This window comes from Nylanderia fulva, unplaced genomic scaffold, assembly GCF_048542155.1.
Source record: "Nylanderia fulva isolate GAGA-0341 unplaced genomic scaffold, ASM4854215v1 Scaffold1, whole genome shotgun sequence".
Classification (NCBI taxonomy): Eukaryota; Metazoa; Arthropoda; class Insecta; order Hymenoptera; family Formicidae; genus Nylanderia; species Nylanderia fulva.
Genome location: NW_028189192.1, coordinates 3,154,619 through 3,182,162, shown reverse-complemented (window position 1 = coordinate 3,182,162; position 27,544 = coordinate 3,154,619). Strand labels below are relative to the sequence as shown.

Genomic DNA, 27,544 nt, shown 5'->3' with positions numbered 1-27,544 from the left:
ATATTTATAAATTAAAAAGTCCTAATAAACATTGAGTTCGCAAAGGAGCCATTTTTGAGATATTTGCAATATCTCATAATTTAATTTAATTTACCTATAATCACAATGAATAAATAAAAAATAAAAAAGTATATAAAAATATCTCAAAAATGATTTATTTGCGCACCGAAAAATATTTATTAAGACTTTTCGACTTGTTTTTGGACATGCTAAGTCTCTTTAAACTATTTTACCCTTTTTTTCAATCTTCTGTCTGGCGCGCCATTTTTGAATTTAAAAAAAGGAAGAAAGGTTTTTGCGATTCGATTGCAGAGGGTGCGACGTGCACGCGGCACAATACTGCGTCGTGTTGGTGTGCGTATGCCGGTTTGCCGGTCCACGCGCGCCAACGCTTCGAGCGCACGCGAGAGACGCGTAAAGGGGATTTGTGGTGCTACGGTCGAATGGTCCGTCAGTAGGAATCGGGATTTCGTGTGGTTTGGATGTATCGTTCCGAAACGTGCTGTTGCATCCCGCAGTCGTAGTGCACGACACGTGTAGCACGTGCTCACAACGTTTGACATAACTTATACATTCGACGCACACGTGTCTCTTACCAGCTGGAGGACAGGAGAATTATCGCGAAAAAAAGGATCTATCAGCGCGATGATCAGCCCTTTCAAAAAGCTCGTTGCCAGGATAAAGCGCAAAACGGGACAACAGCGGCATCGGTAAGAGACAGATACATCTATTCTTGGTGCGAGAGGTTATGGAAAAATCAAGACTGTAATCTCGTTTGGATATCCTGCGCGCTCGCAGGACGCGAGTTCAACGAACGAAGAAGGTGGACGAGCAAAAAGCGTGAGTTTTTCTGCCCCCGAAAATGTTCGACCTTTGAATTTTATTTCGTAAACAAAGCGACAGATTTTTTTTTTCATTTTTCTATCTCTTCGCGAAGTTTACGCTCGATTAACGTCAAGGGTCGTGGACGACGACGGGAACGACCGGTCTCCGCGTTTAGCGTAGGACACGCGGCTCTGAGAATGCGGTCCCCCCGACTTCGCCGAGGCGGGCGCGCGCTGTCTGCGACCAAACGAGCCGGTCGCGTGCGAGAGCGAACGCGCGGAAGCAGGGTCGGGTTCAAAAACATCTACGGAGGTCTTTCACACACGACGAGCGTGTCTCGTGATTCTCCATTCTCTACATTTTATATAAAAAAAAATTTCATTTTTTTTTTTTCGAATAAATTATGATACAGGATTATCTTGTCAGAATCCAGAATTCGTTATATTACGTTTTTTTAACATCTTAATTTATTCTAAATAAAAATTAGACATTTTACACGCGACGAGATTCTCGTGATTCTTCACTCTCTACATTTTATATCAAAAAAATTTTATTGATTTTTCTCTCAAATTATGATATAGAATTATCTTGTTAGATGTCAGAATTCGTTGCATTACTTATATTTTCTAGATCTCTCCTCAATTTATTTTAAATAAGAATTAGGTATTTCACACACGACAAGTTTCTCGTGATTCTCCACTCTATATTTTATATAAAAATTGAATTTTTTATTTTTCTTTCAAATAAATTATAATATAGGATTATAATATAGGATTAGTTTGTGATGTCACATAGAAAGAATTTTCTCTTAGAATTTCTAGTAGAATCCAGAATTCGTAAAAATAAAAAAATTATAGTAAATCGTGGGATAATATGATATTAGAAGAATTTTATAAGAGTTTCATTAAATATTTACTACAATAAATAATATTTGTATGCACATATAATAAAATTAATCGAACATTTTTTTATATCTTATTGCGGTATAGATATTAATATTTTTTATTATGATAAATATTAATCAGAGAAACTCTTATAAAATTCTTCCAGTACTATTGTCTCATGATTATCATGATTTTCAGGATAAATACTAACAATAAGAGAAAATTCTCTCTATGTGCACAATTCAGAATTTTTTCGTAAAGATAAAAAAAATTACTGCCTGCACACACACATTTTTCCATCCTTTTTTTATTTAATATTTAAATCGGAACATATATATTGTGTATTTTTGTACCTCGTACTTCTCCGCTCTATATTTTGCACAAAAAAATGTTTTTTTCTCTTAAATAATTTATAATATAGATAATTTGCCTTTCAAACGACTAGGATTATCTTATCGCAGAATCCAGAATTCGTAAAGATAAAAAGATCTCTACCTGCACACAATTTTCCCATCCTTTTTTATTTAATTGCAACATATATTCTATACTTTTTTACATCTCAATTTATTCTTAAAAAAATTAATGACGTAAGATGAAATATGCATGCAATGCAAAAAGGCTCTCCTCGTCGAAAGAAAACATTTTTTTTTTAAATCGTGTCAAATAAAACATGAAAGAAAGAGATGTGTGAGAAATCTGTGCTAAATTGCCTCACGAAATAGAAGCTGCAGAAAGTGAGACGAATGAACCTCTAAAACGATGCTATAATTAATATTCTCTCGATACGAGGAAGTACCTTGTATCGAACTCTCTCTCTCTCTCTCGGATACATATATTATTTTTTAAATTATTACTCGCGCATTGTCTGGAGCAAAAAGAAGAAACAGCTCGGGATTTAGCCTTGCACCGGCCCTGCATGGAAATGTGCACATTCGCAATAAAGGCCGCGGCACCGTTCGCGATCGGTCGACGTTGCTAAGCGCGCCGACAGTTTTTAAAGGTTCATTCGTCTCACTTTCTGCATCCTCTATTCCGCGATTTAGCACAGTGATTCTTCGTCCCTTTTTACGTCTTGCTTAGCCTTTCAATTTTTTATACTGCACGATTTTAAGAAAGATATCAATTTTTTCCTGCCTCTGCACCAGGAGGGTTTTTTTTGCACTGTGTATCTCATTTTATTTGTCATTAATTTTTATTTAAAATAAATTGAGAGATGTAAAAGAATATAGAATGTAAGATGTTGCGAGATAATATATGAAACAAAATACTTGACGCAGTCGACATGCTAATTCTCTCTTTTCAAGCATGCAGTTTCAGCAATTTCGAGGAACGATAATCTCTCTGATTTCTCGAAGATTATTTTGAGAGATGTTACAGAGAAGAGATCTACCGTTTTCGTTCCCCGAAACTATACTTCGTAAATTTTATTCTTTGTATTTTATTGTCTTCAGGACAAAATAAAAATTGAAGAAAAAAGTATAAAGAAAATCACTTCGAATGCGACCTTCGAGAGGCCAAATCTGGAGGAGAGCGAAAGTTTGTAAATCGTTTCTCGAAATAAAATTCAGCCTTCTTTTCTGAAAAAAATTTTTAAAACGATGTGAGAAAATCGTAAAATCACTACCTGTAGAATAGAATCGATCTTTTATTGTAGAAGCAACATCCGAGGTACCTGCGCCTATATTGTTGAAAGAACAAACTCGGATCGATGAGTCGTTATATTTCATTTTTCACGACAGGTCATTTTTCATGTTCGTACATATGCCTATCCTCGGAACAACGCGTTTAAAACTAACAAAAACGGCTTCTCTAAGTTACACCTACCTCTGGCAAAGTTATGTTTCTTTACAACGTTTTATTAACACCTTCCACGTATTCATATATTCGATGTAAATTTCCTTCATTATATTTTTTTATGAAAATATACGACGCGTTATTACTAATCGGTTAGTCATGGTTTTAATATTAATATAAGATTCGTCGTAACACTTTTTTTTACTCTTATGTTAGGATAAATTTAAGATTGAAGAATCAGAGGAAAGATAAATTTTACATTTACAACTTTTTAATAAAAATATATGATTTACGTGTGTACCAAGTTAATTTCAATTATGAAAGGATTTTTTAATTATTAGAATTTTTCCAAATTTTATTTGGAACATATGTATATTTTATATGGATATTTCACGACGAGGATTCGATTGGCGTTTAGAGCCATCGCTAATATGAATTTCGCGATCAAATGATTTAGAAAAGCGCGATCCTTATTTCGCAGGAAATGATGCGGAGGAAGGAAGCGCAAAAAGTGACCGCGAATAGAACGGATGATTCCGACGAGTTCCCTGAACGTTCATATACTTTTTTCTTTCTCTTTTCTTTCAGAAAATAATCTTAATATTTCCTCCGAGTCTTTCTAATCTCCAAAAGCCGATTATACTTTACCGACTAAAATTCCTCTCTTATCGTTAATATTAGAACCGCATGTTGATTTTCGATTTCGCATTGCTCGATTTAGTGACTCGATCATATATTAAATTATAATAAAAAAATAATGTTTATACTCGAAATTTTAAAAAATTACATTATTTTCTTCCGTCAAATTATTTTGCAACTTTTATAATGTAAATAATTTTTATATAGTGTTAAAGTATTCTGCGTCTCGTCTTAAATTTCAAGGTCTTGCAACGTTATTAATAAATCGCAATATTGTCGAACGTATTTTATGGCAGATCATATAATAGACAATTAAAATAAAAATAAATAAAATAAATAAATAAAAATTAGTCAATAAAAATGTCTCGCCCAGATTTTGGCGATAGCCAAGCCTCGCGGATGATGCTTGCAACGGTTCGCTGATCGCAATAAGTACTTCCGCAAACGGACGTGCATTCAGAGCACCAGTAACTGTTTGTTATCAAAAGGTCGCATTCGCACGAAAGTTTATAATTTTAATTGCACCACAAATGATTATTTTATTTGCAGATCGCGGCTAAGAATAGATTAGTGTTCGTCACTTTATCATCTTTCTCGAGAAAGATATGCATATAGAAAGAGAACAGTTTCATCGCAAGATGTACTAGGAATTCGTATAAATTGTTTGAATGTTATTGTGATTGAGATAAAATTATCGAATTGTAGATTGCAAATTAATGCGCTTTATTTTATAAAATTGTGTAAACTTTTGAGAGTTGCTTTTTACGATTTAGGCTCTGATAATATTGACTTAAAAATCCGGTTATTTCGGAGAAGCGGATATATTTTATATGGTTTAACATTGAATAATATGCGTTCGCTACCAGTTCGAGCTCGCCTCAAACTGGTTTATTCAAATTCGAATCGGGTGCGATGGCCAATTCAGAATAAGAGCGCGTGATTCCAAACGGATTTAATAAAGATACCCATCAATTAAGTATGAATTTGAATCCGAATGTAAACCGGTTTAAACTACTCTTCAGCGGATTCGTGCATTTAAACCCTTCGCATATCTACGGGATAGAAATCGACCATCAACGTATATTACTAAATAATATTTTTCGATTAAAAAAGTGTAGTAAAATTTAAATTAATGAAATAATATCAGAAGCAACATAATTATATGTTATTAGTTAATTAAATTCTCTTATAAAAATTAACGACATAATATGTTCATTCGTGACTCGATCTTTCTCAGGATATTACCAAATTACCTGTAATATTGCACTGAAGCTTTATATTACGCTGAACATCTCCCTGATTAATTCATTACTCAGAAATCTGAGGACATTAGATATTCTTCGCGCATTACCAATTCTAAGACAACGAAGCTATTTGAAACGTCGCTATTTGAAAATTACGGATGCAATTCATAATGTATTCGGATATTAAGACGACATATTTTATTGGTGATGATTGTTCGCGATTGTGAGAATACGCTGCTATATGATTTCGTCAAATCGTTTCGCGAGATTTTTTTTTTAATTTGACAATTTTTTTCGGATGATTGTTTCTGAAATCTGTTACAAGATGTAATTTTTTTCACATTATGTTTATTTTGGATCTGTCTCATAAAAACTAAAATAAATTAATTACGAATTCTACACAGACACATTTTTTTTAGAATTTATTCTGAAAATCATGGAACAATATGATATTGGAAAAATGTTATAAAAGTTTCTCTGATTAATATTTACCACAATACAAAATATTAATATGTACATTTAATAAATTTTAGTATGCACATATAGTAAAATTAATCGAACATATTTTATATTTTATTGTGGTAGATAATAATATTTTGTATTGTGGTAAATTAATCAGAGAGAAACTCTTATAAAATTTTTCCAATACCATATACGTATACTATTTCACGATTGCAATGATTTTCAGGGTATATTCTCTCCGCGCGTATATTTTGAAATATATACTCAATATCATAAAAAGATTGGGGTATTTTATTTTTTCAGTAATTTTCCGCATCAATATCCGTAATAGAATTTATTTTTCGAAAAGAGAAAATTTATTTCTTAGAAATTCTTTAATAGAGAAAACAAATTCATTTAATGGATATCGCTGTGGAGTTTATAAATACTTTCAGTCATGAAATTAATTAATATTTTTTAATAATTATTATTAATTAAAATTTTTAATATTTTCGTATTGATCAGATAATAGATATAAATTAGATATAAGTTCTAGCGTGTTCGGATTTTTTTCGCCCCGATCGAAATCTTCCATGTTTGCACGCATCGGTGCATCGCAATTACTCCGATGCAATACATCGAATAAATTGCCTAACTGTCAACGATTTATCTCGTCTGCGTCTTACGGGCGCCGCGATGGTCTTAAAAAAGCCTCTCCCAGCAATATTTTGCATTCGCTTGTGGCGGCCGTCAATAAAAGAGGCGCCATCGAAGGCAAACACTTCGATCTCGCGTGCGTATATGTTCTAGAGATCGTACCGTTTGCTTAGCTGTTAATTAACATATCAGCATTCACGGCTAACGCGACGCGAATAATTGTGCGATTATCATGACGAAAGAGATTACATTGACATCAGTTTTTTGAAATATATGCGATTTAAAGTGAGATGTCACACAGACAGTTTGTCGAATTAATTAGACATACTTGCTGATTGATACACATAATATATCATCGTTTATATATTATGTATCAATTGCGGTATCTTCAATCGATTTGGTGAAAATTTTTAGTGAAATTTATAGCAAATGATAAGAAATTATGAATATAATACATCTTTTTTATATAAAGATATACAGAGATAATTTTTCTTAGAATTTATCTTGAAAATCATGCGGTAATTGTTGGACAATATGGTATTAGAAGAATTTTATAAGAGTTTCTCTGATTAATATTTACCACAATAAAAATATTAATATCTATCACAATAAGATATAAAATGTTCGATTAATTTTACTATGTACATATTAATATTTTTTATTGTGGTAAATATTAATCAGAGAAACTCTTATAAAATTCTTCCAATATTATATTGTCTCATGATTTTCAGGGTAAATTCTAAGAGAAAATTCTCTCTGTATATAAAAGTTATTAAAAATAGTGACACAATTTATTTGTTGTACAATATATATATATATATATATATAAGTGTTATGAATAAAGATATGCTTCATAAATATAATAATTAAATATGTATTTAGTTATTAATCATTAATATTGTACTTATTTATCGGATTTAATTTAAACATGAAAATGTTAATTTCTATTACTTTCTGATTTATAAAATTCTTACAAATACAGAGAGATTTATACTTTTAATTACATATAATTGTGCATTTAATATTATCTATATTTTTATTTTATTTTTTATTTTTCATAATTATATCGCCAAGAATGAAGATCTATCAGGATTCGCTCAAACTAACTTTTATTATTCAGAATTATGCATCGTGTGTTTATGCAGAGAGTGCATAGACCGTAGATCCTTTTGTCGTAAGGACGACAAATTATTGACTTCGTAAACACACTTCAGAAACAATGATTCGATAAAAGTCCGCCTGTTGGGGCCGCAAATCCCTATCACACGTGTATTTCCACGTGGGAATACGAAGTGACGTGTCACAGATACGGAAAAAAATAGTGCGTCAAAAGGCGCGGTTTCTTCGGCAATTAGATAAACTCGTACATTAACCCACCCGGGACTGGAGATAATTGTGTAGATTTTACGATGTTAAGTGGCAAGAGTAATTTTATAATTGGCACACCCACACGTACTTGTTACTTAATTATCATGAAGTAGACAAGGTCAATCAAGAGGTCTCAGCTTTATGGCTTTTTACCTTGAACCCTCTGAGCCATTAATCTCAGGATTAATGCAAATATCAATTTTCATTAAATATATTAATAATTTAATTCCTATTAATAATGTTGCTTTTATTAATGGGACCATGTCTAGTTAAAATCAGCAATTTAGTGTTCATTATTTAGTTCATTATCGCGTCGAAATTTGCATGTTTTTATTATTTTCCATTTTGAGATATTTTAATCGCAAATATAAATAGATATAAATAATAAAGACATAAACATTCCACGAATTCACAAAGCATATTAAGTCTAATCAAGCATCACATCAAATTAAATAAACTGTCTGCTCTAATCTTTAGCAGATGCGGTTTAATATTCTATTTTTAATTTTTAATCGTCGTAATCACGTATGGAAGCAAATAAGAATTCGAATATTATAAGTATATAAATATTAATTTGCAACAAACTCTATATGAGCATTGCTCATTTGCACAACTATATGCTATTTTATAATCAATATAGATAGAATATTATAAAATATAATAAAATAATATTTCATTAATATTTAAAATACATTAATAAAATAATATAATTTCAAAATGATAAGAATACACATAAAAACAATAATTTAGAATATATTTTATGTAACATAAAAATGCTTAAATTAAAATGCTAAAGTGACACTGTATATACGATACATTTTTATAGTAAAATAAAATGTATTTTAAATATTTTTATAGATTATTTAGTTAAATTTAAAAATATTCAGATTTTTCTAAAAAAAAAGAAAAAGAAAAAAAAAGAAATGTAACATTGGATAACGATTGTCGACAGGTGACCGCAACCGGCGTTATCGGACAACCGCCTTGACGAATCAATAAATTCCCGAAGAGGAAACCGCAGAGAGAAATTAGATTGCTGTTTGATCGGCCATTGTACGCGCGATCATTCGAGTCGTCGAGTTGCAGAGTGTGTTTTTTAACTACATCGGGAACCACAAAAGGAAAGGAAGAAGTTGACAAGAGCACAGAGAGAAAAAATTAACAGAAAAATGGCACACGAAAATGGGATAAACGGTGGGGACACCGACTCGGAATCGATGGAGCTAAATCCTGTGAGGAGAACCAGATTTCACGTGAACCGGGTCGACAGTCTCGAAGGTCGGGCCAGTCTCCTTGGCGAGCAAGAAACCAAGAAATCCCTCAGGCACATGACCAGGGAGGCCTTGCCCAGACTAGACAATTACAGGAACATCATGAGCATCCAGGCGGCTCACAGACCTTCGTTGGACGAGTTGCACAATCCCACTCTTCTCAACAAGGTAAGGCTTTAATGATTTCTCTTGAAGGCAATATCGTCTGCGAGTTAAACAGCTTTCCATCATGGTAATAACATATATGTTTCAACCACTTGACGAAAGTGGTACTAAAGATACCTCTTTGGTATAATATAAAATTTGAAATCAAAATTAACACGATATTTTTTTTCATAAATCATAAATGTCATTTCTCATTTTTTTATCCAAATAATTCTACATTTGTGGAAATTTAAAACTAAACTTATAATTATCTCTGAATTTGGGGAAAGAGCTATATGCAGTTTTATATGCACGAAGAAGATTTGCGAATGTCATATACAAGACGCCACAACATAAAATGATTACGATATCGGAGAATTTTATTTATATCTTGCAATTCTCTGATAAACATTTTTGCGATGATCCGAGCATAATGAAGCTTATACATATATATACACGAAATGTTAATATTTCATGTCATTACATTATAACAAAGTGATAGCTCAAACTCTGTAATGATAAAGAATGACATATCGCGAAGAAAATCCGGACAATGTACCGCATCTTATTCGTTAATTAATTCATATAAAAAATATAAAATATTTTCGATATTTTTTTTATATGAATATTAGAAAAATAAAATTCACCATATCAATAGAGATGTGAATGTCGAATTGCATAGTATTGAATTGCATAATGAATTTCTCGGAAGGATCATTCGCGATTACGAAACAAGAAGTAGATAATATATATAAGAAAACCATAAATAACCGTAGAAAAACGTATATTGTAAAAAACAAATATACATATATAGGGGTATCAGATAAATGTGAATTTATCAATGTACAGCGGATGTATCTTCGATGATACTACATGACACGCATTCTTGCATGGCAGACACACTGCATATTGCTGACATTCACCCGTTTTACGAATTTTTCATTCGTTATCTGTCTGTGGTCTCCTTCTCTTTCTCTCTCTATCTTTCTTTGGTAGAATTAGTATCTAAAATTAACCGGTCCCGTATATGTGCGGGCTGTAATCTAGTACATGTTCCGAAAGTTTCTGGATTACACATGTGTTCTAAAAATATGATTCAGAAAAGTGTAGCAATATCAGTAGCACAACAATGAATTTTTTTCACACAATTCGTTTCATGTGATTTCTTTCTGAAAAATTTAATCCGAAGCTTTACTGCGTAGAATTATTTAAATTTAAAAGAAATAAAGATTAAATATAAAATAAATATATATTTTTCATTTTTTAAATTTCTTAATTGCTCGAATAATTTCTCCGAGTAAAATAAAATGTTTCTTTATTTATGATCGTGATTAAAATTATATCAGAAATTTTTTTTCATAAATTGTGGATATACATATGTATGTTTTTTTTTTAAGTTATCATAGCGTCATATAACGTAAAAAATATAATGATAGCACAGTATGTGCGTGTCTCTTCTTTTTCCAACTTAATCGTGACATGCGGTATTAATTACGCTCTCGCGAACGACTTGTAAATCATTGCGCGATTATACAGAGATTATTAATTGTGCAATTAACCCGCGGTTAAATGCTACAGCTTGGCGCCAAGGATTTACGCCATTTCGTCTCGCGGTGACGTCGACCTCGTGATTAAACTCGTGACGAAAAACATTTCGGTTTACTATCTCTTCGTTCACAAAGTAGGTGAAAACGCGATGCCGTGCGTAAATACGGTACCACTGGGAATCTTTATTGCTTTACGTGACAATCCGTTCACGACGACGCAACTTTACGACATAATGTGGTACCGTTATCAAACGGCGTAACACTGGTGCAATGTGGTGTTAAATATTTGCAATGATTAATTTCGCGTACTTTGTATTTTTAAAGAGCTAGGTACTAGATATTAGATACTAGATGAGACAGTACAAATACACCGATGTTGCACTAATTGCAGCGTTGCACAATGATAATAAAATTCAAATCTATTTTGATATTAATTACGTATAAATTTTTTTGTCAATCGTTATTACACTTTATATTGTTTTCATAGTATTTTTATATATGCAGTGATTTTATGGTTTATTAAAATTTTTGGTTTTTGTTAATGATTCACATATTAATATTTCTGGATATTAAAATTATGTAAATTTTTTCTACGAATCATTTTTATTCTAAACGAGTTGGTTCCTTTTAAATGTCTAACTGCGACCATATGCGAACTGTATATTTTCAAGTATCATAAATCAAATAATGCGCACTCACGATTCATCATTCGATTCATTACTTTTCAAAGCGTGTACTTCTTTTCACTCGCGAATCGGTCAAAGTCGCCATAAAAGCGTTTTCTAGGCGTGAAAAGAATGTCCTTGATACTTTAGATAGGAACTCGTCGAATTTTTCGGTAATACTCGATTTCATTTCCACTCGGCAATGTCCAGTAATAATTTTTGTTTGCTCGATAAAAATTTTTGTTTGCTCAGCAACTAGTCTCTTCTTTGCAAACATTAGCAAAGAATAATGAGAATTTGCTCAACGTTTATAAATATTTATATTTTCCTACGAGCGATAGTTAGGCTGCACTGCACATTATACATACTATTTTTAAATTTAAAGAATCTAGATATTTTATTTTTTTTGTAAAATAATTATAATACATTTTATTTACAAGAGTGCAATTTTGCATTATTTCTACACAGAGAATTTTCTCTTAGAATTTACTCTAATTATGAAAATCGCGAGACAATGCGGTATTGAAAGAATTTTATAAGTGTTTCTCTGATTAATATTTATCATAATAAAAATATTAATATCTAACAATAAGATATAAAATTGTACATATTAATATATTTTATTGTGATAAATATTAATTAGAACTCTTATAAAATTCTTGCAATACCATATTTTCCGATGATTACTATGATTTTCAGGGTAAGAGAAAATTGTCTCCAATTTAAAATAAAATGAGGAATTATTTGCTGTCAATTTTATCGAAATTTTATAAGACAATTTAGATAGCTCGTATGAAAGGAGATCTCTCATGGCTAAAGAGAAAGGGGCTAAAATTGTACAACCAGGGCGGTGGCCGCTTACACGTGAAGGAATGACATGGTTGCATACCGGGTCACGAAGAATTAATATGTATTTAAACAAATTTTAAAAAAATGTCACGTATAGACCATTCGCGCGCATTCTGTATAGAATAAATCATGACTTGACGTTTCGTGCAATACGAAATAATTGATCATATTGAATATATTAGCATATACAAAACTGACATATTGCAAAATATTTCAAACTCTATGGAAGATCAAACATTTTTTTCTTAATAAAAAATATATTTTAATTTTTTTTTTAATTATATTTTAATTATTGTATATTTAAAGGATACTCGAGCAGGATATACGGTAAAAATGATATCACGATAAAAGTCACGAATAAAATTGCGTATATTAACGTAACTAGAAAATAGCGAGGAAATTTTAATTTTGAATACATTGCAACGTAAACAATAGATAAGTTGCACATATCACGATATACACGTGCGACATAATGCAAGAAGCACGAAAGTTTTACGTTCGACGCGTAAAGTCGAATTATCTATGCAACAGATGTTGCGCCGTTAGTCATACTTCATTAATGCGAGCGAGGAAGTTTTTCAGAGAAGGATTACACGGTATACATACATATATATATATATATATATATATATATATATATATATATATATACGCATATGAAATCACGCGACTTGCCACGATAACTGTTAGGTCAAAGTGAAGACCGTCACGTGCGCTCGGACAATTAAAGTCTGTTGTTTGAAGTGATGACAAATACCCCCAGAAAGATCTCATCAGCTCGTACACACGTTGATATGACATAAAAGGCGTAATTCCCCTCCGAGAAATCGATTCTTTTCTAGAAACGCAACGTGTTCTTGGGAGATCAAATTCGGGTTCATTTATCCCGCGCTACGTCGACAAATATCGTGATAATTAGACAAAATGTACACGTCGCGACTTCTACCGTAACTAAATTGCTGATACTTGACTTTTCTCGTACATGTGACATCGTCATGTGACGTAATCTTTTGGCTCAAGATGATGCTGTTAATTGACTCTAATTAGCGACTCTCTTTTTTTAGATTGCAAACTCTATATAAATAAAAAGGTTAATTAATCACGTTAAGACTTTACCTATATTGATGATCTCAAGTACTGATTGCTTTCAGAAGTAATGGGATGAATTTAACACATTCGAAAAAGAGTTTATTTCGCGAAACATGAGTCAGATCGATAACAATCTGACGTAAATTAATGAATGAAGAGTTCTTTCAGTACAAATTATGATTTTTCATCATTTCTCTCATTTATCCATTGACCAGCTTCCGATATCGATCATTTATATTTCGCATTTAACATCAAAAACGAAATACGCAAATGGTTTTGTCTTTGTTTGAATATTGTTCATCGCTATTTGTACACGAGATTGATTTTTGATCAAATTTATTTAAAACGATATCGATATGTAATATTGATTTTGCGTGTCGCCAAAAAAAGATATCTAATCAAATTCCGCGACACACGTCATAAAGTTTCCGGAATTGCGCGTTGGCGAACGAGCAAATAACAGAAAATCTCAATGACTACGTTTCGCACTCGTGATCGCGATCGATTGATCCGAATCGAACCAATCGCATACGAAGGACATGGAGATAAAACTCTCATTCCAATCTTTTTCATTATCGTATATAAAATCCTTACACCTTCATAAAAGCGTGCAGAAAATCTAGGTCTTCTTTCAACGAAAAAATTTAAAAAATAGAAGAAAGGGCACATGTGTCATATCACACAAAATTATGTATAAAAAAATAATTATATTACATTCTTCTTTTGAGTATTTTGTTACACATGCAGGAAATATTGCAGCTGCAAATGTAGAATTAAAATAAGAATTTAAATATATATAAGAATTAAGTTAGCGTGCGTCGATAAAAAATACAATTCCTAGTAGACTTTTCTTTGAAATTAATTCTCTATGACCTACATGATTTTACGAACGACCGATTCAATTGCACGATATGGCGGTATCAATGGGGTCAGTAAAACGTGCGCCCCGAATAAATCACGAGTCCCTGAAGGACTAAGCATGTTACACGTGTATTATTTGCTTTTGCTCGTGTGTGGTGGAAAATATGTACAAACACGCACGAGAGAATACGTGAAAGGAGATTTATTTATATAGAAGGTCTTTGTTCTTTCCTATGTTACTATACTGCCATAACCCACTTACGCTTCTTGTGTGCAATATGCATTTGTGCATATGTGTGTAAAGTTTGATTGCGCGTAATGTGAATAAAAAAAATTTTTTTTTCAGTATATCGAAATCTCTCTACGAATTAATCTTGAAAATGAATAACTAATTTTGTATAACTCCATAAAAAAATACGGAATTAGAACTTTTCATCGTCATTCATTTCCACATGACTGCATTTGATATTTTAAAAGCTTCGATTTAATTATTCGATTATTCATTTCTCTTAAAGACTTCCGTAAATATTTCAGGAAATTTTTTTAACTAAATTATTATATTTTAAATAATTCAAATAATAGAAATTATATGTGGAAAAATATAATAACGTAATGATTTATTGTGTGTAGAGAGATACATAGATTCTACTTTTATATCTGTTTAATTTTTCAGTTTTTTAATAGAAAAAATTTTATATTATAGATTATTTGGCTTTATTACGTAATAGATAACCTTTTTTTGGATGTCTCAAATAAAAGGAAGAACTGATTACATTCATTTATAACAAAAAATTATAAGATTTGGTGCACCAAAGATAAAATCGCGAGATTGTATTTGTGAAATTGTGCAAGAATGATTTCGCAAGTACACTAGAATTTATATGCACATGAAGCAAAATATTCGATATTATATGTAATGGAAAATCACAGGATTAAATAATCATCAGCCTAACAGAGACTTATAAAGAAGAATTTGCAATCCAATCAAAATCAAATTGAAAGCAATTGATTTAACATTTAACTCTCGTTATTAATTACTCATGTTCTGATACATAAATTTTTTTTCGTCATTCATTTCCACATGACTGCATTTGATATTTTAAAAGCTTCGATCTAATTATTCGATTATTCATTTCTCTTAAAGACTTCCGTAAATATTTCAAGGAAGCCGTCCGGAAATCATTAATCATCGCGTCAATATTGTTCAAGCATTATCGAAAGACAATATTTTTCAAGAAAACATAGAGACTTAAAAATTCATATTTTTCGTCGTACAAGGACGTTTCCAAATTAAAAAATTTTTTTATTTTATCAAATAATTGTCATTCATATATATTCGCAAAAAATTCTTCGACATCGTTACGTAGAGATGAGACTTGATTATGTAAATTGTTAAGACTTTATTAACCAAATGGCGACCCTTTGAAGACCTTCAGAATCACCTTCAATGCCTCCGATAATCGATTCTAAATTTCAATCTAATTATATTAATCTGGTGATTAGCGAGAATCGCGTAAACGCGACGCATTTGATGAGATTTAAACATCGCCGTCTCATCATCTACGAGAAATCATTCGGAATCGTTCAAAGCACCGACCTTGAAGTCTCTCTGTCAATTATCTCTGTCGATTATCGGGTTGATGAAGACATTCCGACGGTACAGCATAATTTCTCGCGTAATTACGAGCAGACCGCGTCCGGAATCATTACGTGATTTGCATGAAGGAACGGTCGATTCTCGATTGCGGCATTTCGAGAAAGTCTCGACTCAAGAGACTTCCTGAAGAGACTTCGTCAATCTTTCTTTCTTTCTTTTTATTTTCTCCTTAAGTTAAAATCTCGCATAGTTACACGTCCTCGTAAACATGTGTGCACATGTGTGACATTCTGTAAGCTGCTGACGATGCAGCGGAATACGAGAGAATGTAACTAATTGCACATACGGTGTTAGACTGCATAGTAAATGTAATTTGCTTTAAATGAGAATTATACGAAAATAAAATTAAATTGAAAGAAAGATAATTAAATAAAAATGTAATTGAGATTTAAATATGAAAATTGAAATATATTTAAGTGGAAGTTAAACTGAAATTGAATGAAGAATGATATGTATGTTACATAATACTGTACATGAATTAATTTTATAAATATAGTTTTCTGACAGAGAAGCCGTAGAGATATATAAATGGCATAAAATTGTATATTTCGGTCGACTTTTTCAAACAATTAAATTTTTTATTAGAAATTGCACCGTACATTCTCTGCGATATTATGAACTTCAAACCCCTGAATCGGATATGTTTATTGACGAACAAATTCTCTGATCGTATAGATTTCTTTCATTATTTTATTGCCTCCATTCAATTTTTTTGCATTCCAATGTTGGAATGTGAAACATACATATGTTCTTTATTGTAATTTGAAACATTGTTATTTTCATATTTTTTAACATCTTGTTTTCTGCGTATTTTGCTGATGTCAGTAATTGCAATCATATTATTTACGAAGAAGGATTTTTTTTCCTATTCTGTCTATAAATAAATAAATTTATTTAGGGTCCAGGATCGCACACGTTAACTGTTCCGCAAGTAAAATCCATGACGCCCGGAGTGAAGTTTGGATGGATTCAAGGAGTGCTTATGCGATGTCTCCTCAACATCTGGGGAGTAATGCTCTTCCTACGACTCTCCTGGGTCGTGGCGCAAACTGGAGTGGGTGGGTATTCCGTTGTTGAATTATTCTTCGAGTAATTAAATTCCTGAGATTTTAACGTCATTGATGTCATTCCAGGTCAAAGTATTTTATTGATTCTCACGACGACAGTAGTCACGACGATCACAGCCTTGTCGATGTCAGCAATCAGCACCAACGGTCTCATTAAAGGAGGTATGCAATATATTGTACAATATAAATATCAAGGATATCGAAAATTTAAAAATTAATAAAATGCTGTTCTCATAATTTGACTCCAAAAATTAACGCGAAAAATATGTTTTAAGAATTATATATATATTAAATTATGGATTGTGAGACAACCCAGAATATATTACATTATCGATCGCATAAAGAAATTGATAAGAAATTGATGCAGGAGAACAATATCGGCTTTAACTATCTTTCATGATTCTTGCATGTTGGAGAACTTATACTCAAGAATCTAATTTTATTAGAATTAGTAATGACATTTTTCGGTATAATAGTTTTTTCGTGCGTAATTATATGAAATAAAATAAAATTTGTTCATCTTATTGAATAATAAAAAAAAAAGATATCGCAATAATTAAATTTAATTAATTATTTATTTAATTAAATAAATAATTAAATTTAATTATTGCGATATCTTTTTTTTATCATTCAATAAGATGAAGAAATTTTATTTTATTTTATTTCATATAATTACGCACGAAAAAACTATTATACCGAAAAATGTCATTACTAGTTCTAATAAAATTAGATTCTTGAGTATAAGTTCTCCAACATGCAAGAATCATGAAAGATAGTTAAGGCCGATATTGTTCTCCTTCATCAATTTCTTTATGCGATCGATAATGTAATATATTCTGGGCTAATATAATACTTTCATAATTGTTTGCACATATGTATGTGAATTATTTTAATAAATTATTGTGTCGATGCAGCAACCATCATGATCGATCAAAGTTTGCACATTTCGTTGTTTCTTTTCAGGTGGAACGTATTACATGATTTCCAGGTCATTAGGACCCGAGTTTGGAGGTTCTATAGGTCTCATATTTTCTTTGGCGAATGCAGTCGCCTGTGCCATGTACATAGTCGGATTTTGTGAGAGTTTGGTGGATTGTCTTCGTTCCGGAGGCTTTTGTATAGTTGATTGTGCAATCACAGATATTAGGATCATAGGTTTGTAAGCACCCTTTAAAAATTTGATGGAGGATTTAATTATGATATCGTTTTTTCATTCACGCTCTAAAATTATGTCGAACGATACATATAATATTTGTGTTACATTTTCAGGTTGCATAACAATAGTTGTGCTTCTAATAATCGTAATAATCGGCCTGGAATGGGAAGCGAAAGCACAAGTAATCTTGCTAATAATCCTCCTCTTGGCTATCGGTGATTTCATGATCGGCACCTTTATCGGTCCCAAGAACGAACAAGAGAGAGCTAAAGGGTTCATCGGATATAACGGTAATAGTCCCTTTAATATTCCTTACTACATACTTTTTCTCGATATTTTTATATACGTCTCACTATCATAATTATTTACAAGAGAGAGTATAGAATTATGAGAATATTTGATATTTATGATTTGCAGGCGACCTGTTCAAGGAGAATTTTTATCCAGACTATAGATATAGCGAAGGCGTGAAACATAATTTCTTTTCAGTCTTAGCTATTTTCTTCCCAGCGGCAACAGGTATCCTGGCAGGTGCGAATATATCCGGTGACTTGAAGGTGACTTAATCCTTTTATATACGAGAGATATTCAAATATTCATTCAATGTCAATTCTCAATGTGATTATCGTCTATTTGATTATTCATCAATCTGCATCAAGGATATCGTTCAAGGATATCAGATTTTATATAAGTTATTTTTACATTAAATAAATGAACGATGAAGAAACTCGCGCCGTGTTTCTTTATCACGATTAATCGCAGAAACCAGCGAATCTTACGTGACACTCAAGTTTCGCAGCTTCAACATTTTATCTTGCATTCAATAGGATCCGCAATCAGCGATACCGAAAGGCACTCTATTAGCGATTGTGCTGACGTCAATGTCATATCTGATGATGGCGATCATGGTCGGGGCTACCGTTATGCGAGATGCATCTGGCGACATTAATGATTTAAGGACGACGTACAATTTTTTTGCGAGTACGCTGTCGGTATTTGGCGCAGACAATAGCACCGTAATCAAAAATAGTACAGCTATCATCGAGACCAATCGCACTTGGATATATCAAACTGCTTTTAACTGCACCGGAGGATGCGAATACGGCAGCCAAAATAGCTTCGAGGTATATTTGCATAAAAATTATAATGCAATTCGAATAAAATTAATTCCCGAAAAGTTTAATTAGATCAAAAGTTATTTGTTAAAATAGCTAGATTAATATTTAAAATTAATTAATATTTAAATTTAATTGATATTTAAAAACTTGTAACAATGAATCAAAAAATAAAATCGAATGTAAAAATTGAAATAAGTGAACGACATTGTATTTTACAGGTGATTCAACTAGTTTCCGGTTTTGGTCCTATCATCTATGCCGGTTGCTTCGCGGCTACAATTTCAAGTGCCTTAGCATCGCTAGTCTCAGCGCCGAAAGTATTCCAAGCGCTTTGCCTCGACAAGTTATATCCGGGAATTGAGTGGTTTAGTGGTGACAAAGACAAAGAGCCGATTCGCGGTTATTTGCTCACTTTTGTCATTGCTGTCGCTTTTATCTTGATCGGTAAGCGATAAAAAAATTGTATAATTTAACTAGAAGATTTGTTTCTTTCAAAAATATGTGTAAATCTTTTTTTTTTAGGTGAATTAAACGCGATTGCACCACTCATCTCGAATTTCTTTTTGGCTGCCTATACTCTCATTAATTTCAGTACCTTTCACGCTTCCCTTGCTAAGCCGATCGGATGGCGGCCAACTTTCAAGGTATAATACCATAAAAATGTACATCCGCGACATTAGTTTATTTTTATTGCTGTATCTTTTCGTGTTATTTCTATCTGATAAAAATCGTTATTTTTTTTAGTATTACAACATGTGGCTTAGCCTTGCTGGCGCTATTCTTTGTGTTTCTGTGATGTTCCTGATCTCATGGTGGACGGCTCTAATAACGTTATGCGTAGTTTTAGCTCTATATTTAATAGTCTCATACAGAAAGCCTGGTAATTCCACTAGAAATTTATTTTTATTTAAGCGTTAGTTAAAAGCGAAAAAATTATGTAACGCATTTTGTTTTGCGACGTACGTGTTTCTCAACGAAAATATATTACAGATGTAAATTGGGGCTCAACTACACAAGCCCAGACGTACAATAATGCGTTGACCGCTGTGCAACAATTGGACCGAGTGGAGGAGCACGTGAAAAATTATAGACCGCAACTCTTGGTTCTCACCGGTGCGCCGAACACGAGATCCTCGCTTGTCGATTTCGCTCATCATATCGCCAAGCATCAGAGTTTATTTATTTGTGGCCATATTATCGAGGTATCTATTCATTGATTTCTATTTAAGTTGTCCACGATTAAATTATACATGAGAGAATGTGTATCAATCATAACACATTTATGTTTGTGTGTTTCAAGCCACCCATATCGTATAAGACGCGCAATAGTATGCTGCAAAACTGTTCTTCCTGGCTCAGAGCTAACAAAATTAAGGCGTTTTACTCCTTAGTGGACGGCGCAAGCTTCCAAGATGGTGCTACTTCTCTTTTACAAGCCGCCGGCCTCGGAAAAATGAGGCCTAATATTCTGTTAATGGGTTATAAACAAGACTGGGCCACCTGTCCTCAAGAGAATCTGAATATGTACTTCAATCTTATGCAGTAAGTCGCTGTGTTTTCGTGTACAGCCTTATAGTTTCACAGAATAATTTTGTATGTGTATGATAATCTCTTTTTTGGTTCATTAATCCTTCATCCATTAATAGGAACAAAGTATATATTACGTTGTATTTTTTCTGTGTCTCACAGCAAAGCTCTAGATATGCATATAGCAGTAGCGCTTCTTCGGCTTCAGGAAGGTTTAGATTGCAGCACAGTCGGAGATGCCGAAGAACAAAAGAAACTCGCGCCTACATCGATACCAGGCAATCAAAGTTTCTCGCAGCTTAGCCAAGGTTTTTAAAATAACATATTTTTAATAATCATTTTTATCTTTTTCTCTAAAAAATGATAATTCAATGATAATTATTGCAGCTAGTAGTGTATCTGATATATCGATTCCTGGCAGTCCTGCGCCGAGACGTTCGAAAGCAATTAACGAGTATCCTAATCCGCCCACCGAAGAGCAGCGCGAAAATCGATCAAATATAGCGCCAATCACGAATATACTTAATGTAGTGACCAAATTTCAGCGAAAGCACAAGAAAGGTACTATTGATGTGTGGTGGCTATACGATGATGGTGGCTTGACGCTTCTTTTGCCCTACATTATTAGCACAAGACGTAATTGGTCCAATAGCAAATTAAGGGTATTCGCGCTCGCTAATAAAAACTCTGAATTGGAATATGAGCAAAGAAGGTAAGTTTTTTCTAGCGATAATTTTAGCGGAAAATAATTGTCTTCTCGATAATAACATTCATTTTTTTCGCAGTATGGCGAGTCTGTTATCGAAATTCCGGATAGATTATTCCGCACTGAAGGTCATACCGGATATTTCGAAACCAGCACAAACCAGTACAAAGACATTCTTCGATTCGTTAATAGCTGGCTTCCAGGAATCAACGGATTCGAAGAATTCGGACGACGGTATTGAGTCTTTTTTGATGAGTTTATTCTATAAATAACAGAATTCTATAAATATACTAACCACAATCTTTTCGCTTCAGATGTTATTAAAGATTCGGAACTTATGGCGATGAAAGAAAAAACTAATAGACATCTCCGTTTGCGTGAATTATTACTTGAAAATTCTATGGAAGCTAACTTAGTCGTTATGTGAGTATTTACTTCGCATACTTTGTTATATAACTTGCGAATGGGTTTTAATTAATGTTTTTGCTGAATTTGTATAGGACTCTTCCAATGCCTAGGAAAGGTGCTGTGTCAGCGCCTCTTTACATGGCGTGGCTAGAGACGCTTACACGCGATATGCCACCGTTCTTACTAGTGCGGGGTAATCACACGTCAGTTTTAACGTTTTATTCATAATGGTTGACGAAAGATTTAAATGCAAAAATACGGTTGTCGCAGTTATTGACAACCGCAGTATTAAAAGCGAAAAGAAAGACTTTTATCATCTGTATATGCAGAGAAAATTGATTTGATTATTGCAGAAATCGAAAGTGATAAACATATATAACGCTAATGACAAATATCATGCTTTATTTTATTATTGCTTTTATGAGTAAAATGGGTGAATTACTATTGAAGACTATATGTGCCTATTATAAGTAATCTCAAAGATATTTATGTCATACATCTTTTTAAATGACTAGGATATTTTTCTACTTCTAAAAAACTCGACAAATTCGTATTGTAAAAAAAAAAAAAAAAAAAAAAGAATTATGCTTCGTAAAGTAAATGATAAAAAGTGATAAATATAATTTGTAACATGAAATTGTTCATACAACCTTTCTGCGTCATATTTTAAATTAAATTTTTTAAATATGGGAATATATTTAAAAAAATACGAAGGAGAATATTTTTGTAATTTGATAATTTATTAGTAATTTTAAAAAATTGCACTTTATTATAATCTATATAATTAAGAAATTCAAATAATTTCTGTCAAATTTTATATATTCCTATATACATCTGTATATGTAAACTTATAGGTCTTTGACAATCTTTATATATAATACAGAACAGAATTATATATAATAAATTTTTGTAAATACCATATAACTGACTAAATTAGAACATTTTCTAATCTTGATATAATGTTATAAAAACACTATATTTTATCATGAAAAATAATATAAAAAATAAATACCAATATTTTTTTTAAACACGGAGTTAATGCGTACACAAATTGTAAAAGTATTACATACAAGATTACCTAATCTCATTATTGTTGTACAAAATGCTATAACTTGTCGTAGTAAACGTATAATGTTAAATTATGTGAGATTCTATTCCATATTTTTTAACTATTACGATACGACGATATCGCAATCTAAGAATAATTCAAGTATGTCATGTAATGTTTCAAATGTGTATTAAATTTTAAACAGAAATTTTATATATCGATTTCTGTGCTTAAACTTTTAATTATGTAACTTTAATATATAACGTAATTCCACCATAACAACTATCATGCTTTTATATTATTAGATGATATATATATTTATTTAAATGGTTTTAATGTGAACACGTTTCAGACTAGTTGTGGATGTGCAGGAGTCAGAATACTGATAATTTACGATTTAATTACAATGTATCTTTCCTAATTGTGTAAATTTTTTCATATTACAAATAATCTCTCAGTAATTTCAATTCAATCTTGTACTGTAATAGAAATCAATATTCCAACCCCTCATCTTTATATATAAAATTGGATTTGTGCCATATTATGGTATGTGTGTGCCATATTTGTATTCATATCGAGGACTATAAGATGTAAATGTATTATAGTATATCTTTTAGAATACCATAGAAGAAAAAACTATATGAAATAAATAATTAATAGAACAAATCAACTTATAAAATTATATAGTAAAGATCTATAGCTGCAGTCAGAAATAAAAATTATATATATAAAAAACAAAAAGTGTAAATAAATGGCAAGTATAGAAAGCTGTGCAAAAAGTATAGATATAAAATATAACTTATATAAAATCTGAATATATATATATTACCATTTTTCTACTCTCTAAAAATATAATTATAAAAATTATATATGTGTATGTATATAATATAAGATTAATATATATATATATATATATATTAATCTTTTCAAATACTAAAGCTTTCTCTTGTAAGAAATACTAAAAATGATAATAACTCTTTAAATTAATTTAAAAAATACTAATCAGAATGTTGTATGTCATGCATTGTATCGTATTTCTCCGCAGATTCGATAAGGAGAGAGCATTTGGTTTGGTTACGTTTCGTATTCGCGGATAGCTTGCGATTAGGAATCGCGGAATAAATCTTTTTTTCTCTTTTTGTTTAAATGCTACGAATATGTCGCGGTCTGCGCACCAATAAGCAACAGGAGGACAATCCGGAACTAACCTTTGCCAATTCGGACAAACGTAGTGATCTAGTCGGGAACTCTACCTTCTCGGCGAAGACCTTACTCGATTGCGGAATTTCGTCTTCCGATCGATGAATGAGCGTACCATTCACATAAAGCACATTGGCAGCTACATCCTCTGGCACGGTCAATGTTTGGTAACTGTACGTTGCTTCACGTTCGATTCTCTGCATTTTGTATCAGAGAGATAAGAATTATTTTTTTTATAAATTGAAATCCACTAAATTTAGAAAGAACTTTGTTCCAAATTTATAGGAATGTAGAAATATTTGTTACATGAATTTAAAAGTTAAAGTTTTGGAACAATTTTCCTTTGCAAAATGATTTTATATTTTATATATAGAGACTACCTTGAGAACTTCTTGAGATTCCTTTCCAGCTCCTACACATATAACATCTGGACCAGCCATTGTAACCAGTGATTTCAAGCGTTTGGATTCAGCCACCTAAATAGAAAATTACCATAAGTTACTAACTCAAAAATTATAATGGAAAATAATCATTCAACAAGTAATGCACTGCATAATCAATGTATAATCATTTTATCATATTTCACATATCACATATTCTTAATCATTGTCAATATCATTTGTAAATAAACTTAAAATCATTATTGTATTCAATTTTATAAACTAATAACTACAAATTATTTCATAAATTAAATTTTTTTAAATTTTTATACCATTTTTTATGTCATTTTTTATTAAACTTATTCTGTTTTATATGTATATAAAATATATATTTATATATTATGTGATTTATATATAATATGATTTTCTTAATACATTATATTGTAATATAATTCTTAATGTGTTAGCAAATTATGCATAGTGTTTTGTGTAAAAAAAATGCAAGTATATAAAAATTGCATACACTAGACTTATACTCCATTACATGACATTTATACAATGATTGAAATAAAATGAAAAATGCCCTTAAATATTTCATTTAAAGTTAAATTGTATATAATGAAATTGTATGCATGCTAAGGTGAGTGAATAAGTTTGCGATATCGTTCAAGTGCACAGCTCAAGTGCTAAGCTAGAACCTGTGTAACCTGTTTTATTTCCAAAGCAATTTATAAAATTCTGAAATAATTATATACAAAAAGAATATTCTTCAAAATAAGTGCAAGTTTGCGTTTCTAGCTTGTGAAATTATTTACTTTCTTTTACTTTTCTTTTTTATAATTAATGAAATATTAAGAGAGTTCACAGTTTAGTGCACCCAAACCTGAAGAGGGGCTGAGGTAAGACTCTCCACTATCACCTCTTCACCACCATCACCCACCTTAAATGAACATTAGAAAAGTAGATGAGTGAATATGATATTCTCTATCGAAATTCAAAGCAAATCTAAAAGGCAGATATTGTTATATACGTTCTATAAACAAAACATGGAATATAGACACATAAAATTGTTATTACTAATAGATTGAAACATGCGTCTACATATTGTTGATATATACAGGATGTTTCAGTCCCAGTGGAATCTACTTCAAGAATAAATCTAGTACTGATTACGAGAGATAATAAGGAAAAAAGTTGATAATGATAATAAATACTTCATTTTAATACTGATTCAATGTCTGAAACAGTTTATAATCACATGAAATACTTCATATACATATATGTAATTAAAATGTAAGATGTAAATGTTTTCAAAAATGGACAGGAATTATATTATGAAGTAGTAAACTGTAGATTTGATGAATATTGTAAATTAATACTGAAAAAGTATAAAAGATTTACAGATAAAATCTTTTGTTTCAATTTTTTATGCACATCTAAAGTAACCATTTTTATGCACAAAGAGATATATACACTGAATATATGTCATGACTCTAACATTGACTGTTCAAGACAATCTAATGATAATGATATATTGATACATGCAGTTTAGTAAATTATGGGAAAAATTTGTGATTGTTTTATGTTATTCTAATCAATTTGTGATTGTTTTATGTAATTATAAATAAAACAAAATATTAATAGTTCCTGAGAATATCACAGAAATTTAATAGTAAATATGTATTAATTTGTAAGATATATGAAATAATACACACTGACCTTGATGGGTACACATGGATATTCTGGAAATGCTGCGGCAACTGCTCGTGCTCCCGCTTCATTTGTAAAATGAGAAAGTCCAACAAAAAATTCTCTACCTGCAATAAGATATTTTTTCAAAAACATTTTACATTATTTACAAGTTAGATATAAATATTAATATATTTTTTAAATATAAAATGTAGAATTTACCAGTGAAAAGGACATCTCCTCCATCTAAGCGAGCATTCTTATCACTTATCTCTATGAGTGGTATCTCTAATTCTTTCTTCAAAACAGCTCTAATTGTGTCAAGCTAAAGGATAAAAATAGTTATCTATTTAGATAAGCATAAACAATAATTAAATCAACTTTATCTAATTATTATTATCAACAACCAAATACAATTTTATATACAGTCATAATTATCATTTATAACTCCTTAAATTTATATTTTATGAAATTTTCGCGACACTCGTAGTCGCGTACATTATTAATCCTCCAATCAGCGGAGTTCCAATTAGCATCTCAATAGAGGATATGAATAATCAAGTATACCTCTTTGAGACGTGACGGCTCGCTCGGCCGGGCGATCAGGGCAATGCCGTTGCAGACGACGGCGATGTCTTCGACGAAGACGCAGAGCGGCGAGTTCTCGTCAGGCGGCATCTCGACGACGTCGATGTCGAGCTCGCGTAGGAGTTGCGCCAAGGCTAGGTGCTGCGTCCTAGCCTCGTCCAGTGTCACCTCGCCCCGCGTGCGCAGCGACAACGGGATTCTGCACAGGATCGCGTGCGTATATCGGTGCAGCGGCATGCTCGTGCAGGTATATTATTCTCGGCGACGAGCAAACGCGCGGAAAAACGACGCACGGCCCAAAGTTTGACGTTTCACGCGAAATGACGGCGGCAATCAAGCCCGCCAATCGCGATCTGTTGGGAATTTTTCGCTAGAAACATTCCTAGGAATTTATAGACGAAACTACACGAAGATTGGTATTTTTGTAATTTTAAATTTTTTATCTGTGAAATATTAGATTACACACAACAAATAAATAAAATTGATAAATTCATGAAAGCACACCTAAATATATAATTTATTATAATTCTCTACAATAAATTATATATACATGTATACCCTAAAAATTATCAATTGCATTATAAATTAATCGAAGTATATATAATAAACCTAGAAAATAAAATTAGATTATTATTTATTTTTTTAATGAAATAAAATACTCAATTATATAGAGTATTTTCTTTTTATAGAAAAGTCTTTTGCAATAATTTCTCAAATTTATG

General features: G+C 31.6%; 2 protein-coding genes across 4 annotated transcripts; one reads left to right on the top strand and one right to left on the bottom strand.

Annotated features, from left to right (window-relative positions):
• The first annotated feature begins 343 nt into the window (after positions 1-343).
• On the top strand, positions 344-23,631 carry Ncc69 (sodium chloride cotransporter 69). 2 transcript variants are annotated; one of them, XM_085479625.1, is made up of 18 exons: positions 344-710; positions 8,805-9,291; positions 16,834-16,993; positions 17,069-17,164; positions 17,966-18,157; positions 18,272-18,448; positions 18,576-18,715; positions 18,986-19,282; positions 19,495-19,720; positions 19,799-19,920; positions 20,021-20,156; positions 20,267-20,478; positions 20,577-20,818; positions 20,966-21,111; positions 21,191-21,515; positions 21,589-21,743; positions 21,824-21,932; positions 22,010-23,631. In XM_085479625.1, the coding sequence occupies exons 2-18, from the start codon at positions 9,022-9,024 to the stop codon at positions 22,143-22,145; spliced, it is 3,141 nt and encodes a 1,046-aa protein (XP_085335751.1). In that variant the 5' UTR covers positions 344-710; positions 8,805-9,021; the 3' UTR covers positions 22,146-23,631. The 2 variants fall into 2 exon arrangements, with proteins under 2 accessions (XP_085335751.1, XP_029155525.1); XM_029299692.2 differs by having other exon boundaries at positions 344-840.
• LOC114928473 (N(G),N(G)-dimethylarginine dimethylaminohydrolase 1) lies at positions 22,952-27,170 on the bottom strand. Of its 2 annotated transcripts, XM_085479654.1 has the most exons (6): positions 26,802-27,170; positions 26,457-26,559; positions 26,265-26,362; positions 25,429-25,485; positions 24,546-24,641; positions 22,952-24,362 (listed from the first exon to the last, which is right to left on the bottom strand). In XM_085479654.1, the coding sequence occupies exons 1-6, from the start codon at positions 27,057-27,059 to the stop codon at positions 24,108-24,110; spliced, it is 867 nt and encodes a 288-aa protein (XP_085335780.1). In that variant the 5' UTR covers positions 27,060-27,170; the 3' UTR covers positions 22,952-24,107. The 2 variants fall into 2 exon arrangements, with proteins under 2 accessions (XP_085335780.1, XP_029155530.1); XM_029299697.2 differs by lacking the exon at positions 25,429-25,485.
• Between the last annotated feature and the right edge of the window lie 374 nt (positions 27,171-27,544).

Coding starts and splice junctions, on each gene's coding strand:
- Ncc69 (XM_085479625.1), top strand. CDS start 9,022: ATGGCACACGAAAATGGGATAAACGGTGGGGACACCGACTCGGAATCG. Junction 18,158..18,271: donor CACAGATATTAGGATCATAG/GTTTGTAAGCAC, acceptor TTACATTTTCAG/GTTGCATAACAATAGTTGTG. Junction 18,716..18,985: donor ATATATCCGGTGACTTGAAG/GTGACTTAATCC, acceptor TGCATTCAATAG/GATCCGCAATCAGCGATACC.
- LOC114928473 (XM_085479654.1), bottom strand. CDS start 27,059: ATGCCGCTGCACCGATATACGCACGCGATCCTGTGCAGAATCCCGTTG. Junction 25,486..26,264: donor ATCCATGTGTACCCATCAAG/GTCAGTGTGTAT, acceptor TGTTCATTTAAG/GTGGGTGATGGTGGTGAAGA. Junction 24,363..24,545: donor AATCTCAAGAAGTTCTCAAG/GTAGTCTCTATA, acceptor TACAAAATGCAG/AGAATCGAACGTGAAGCAAC.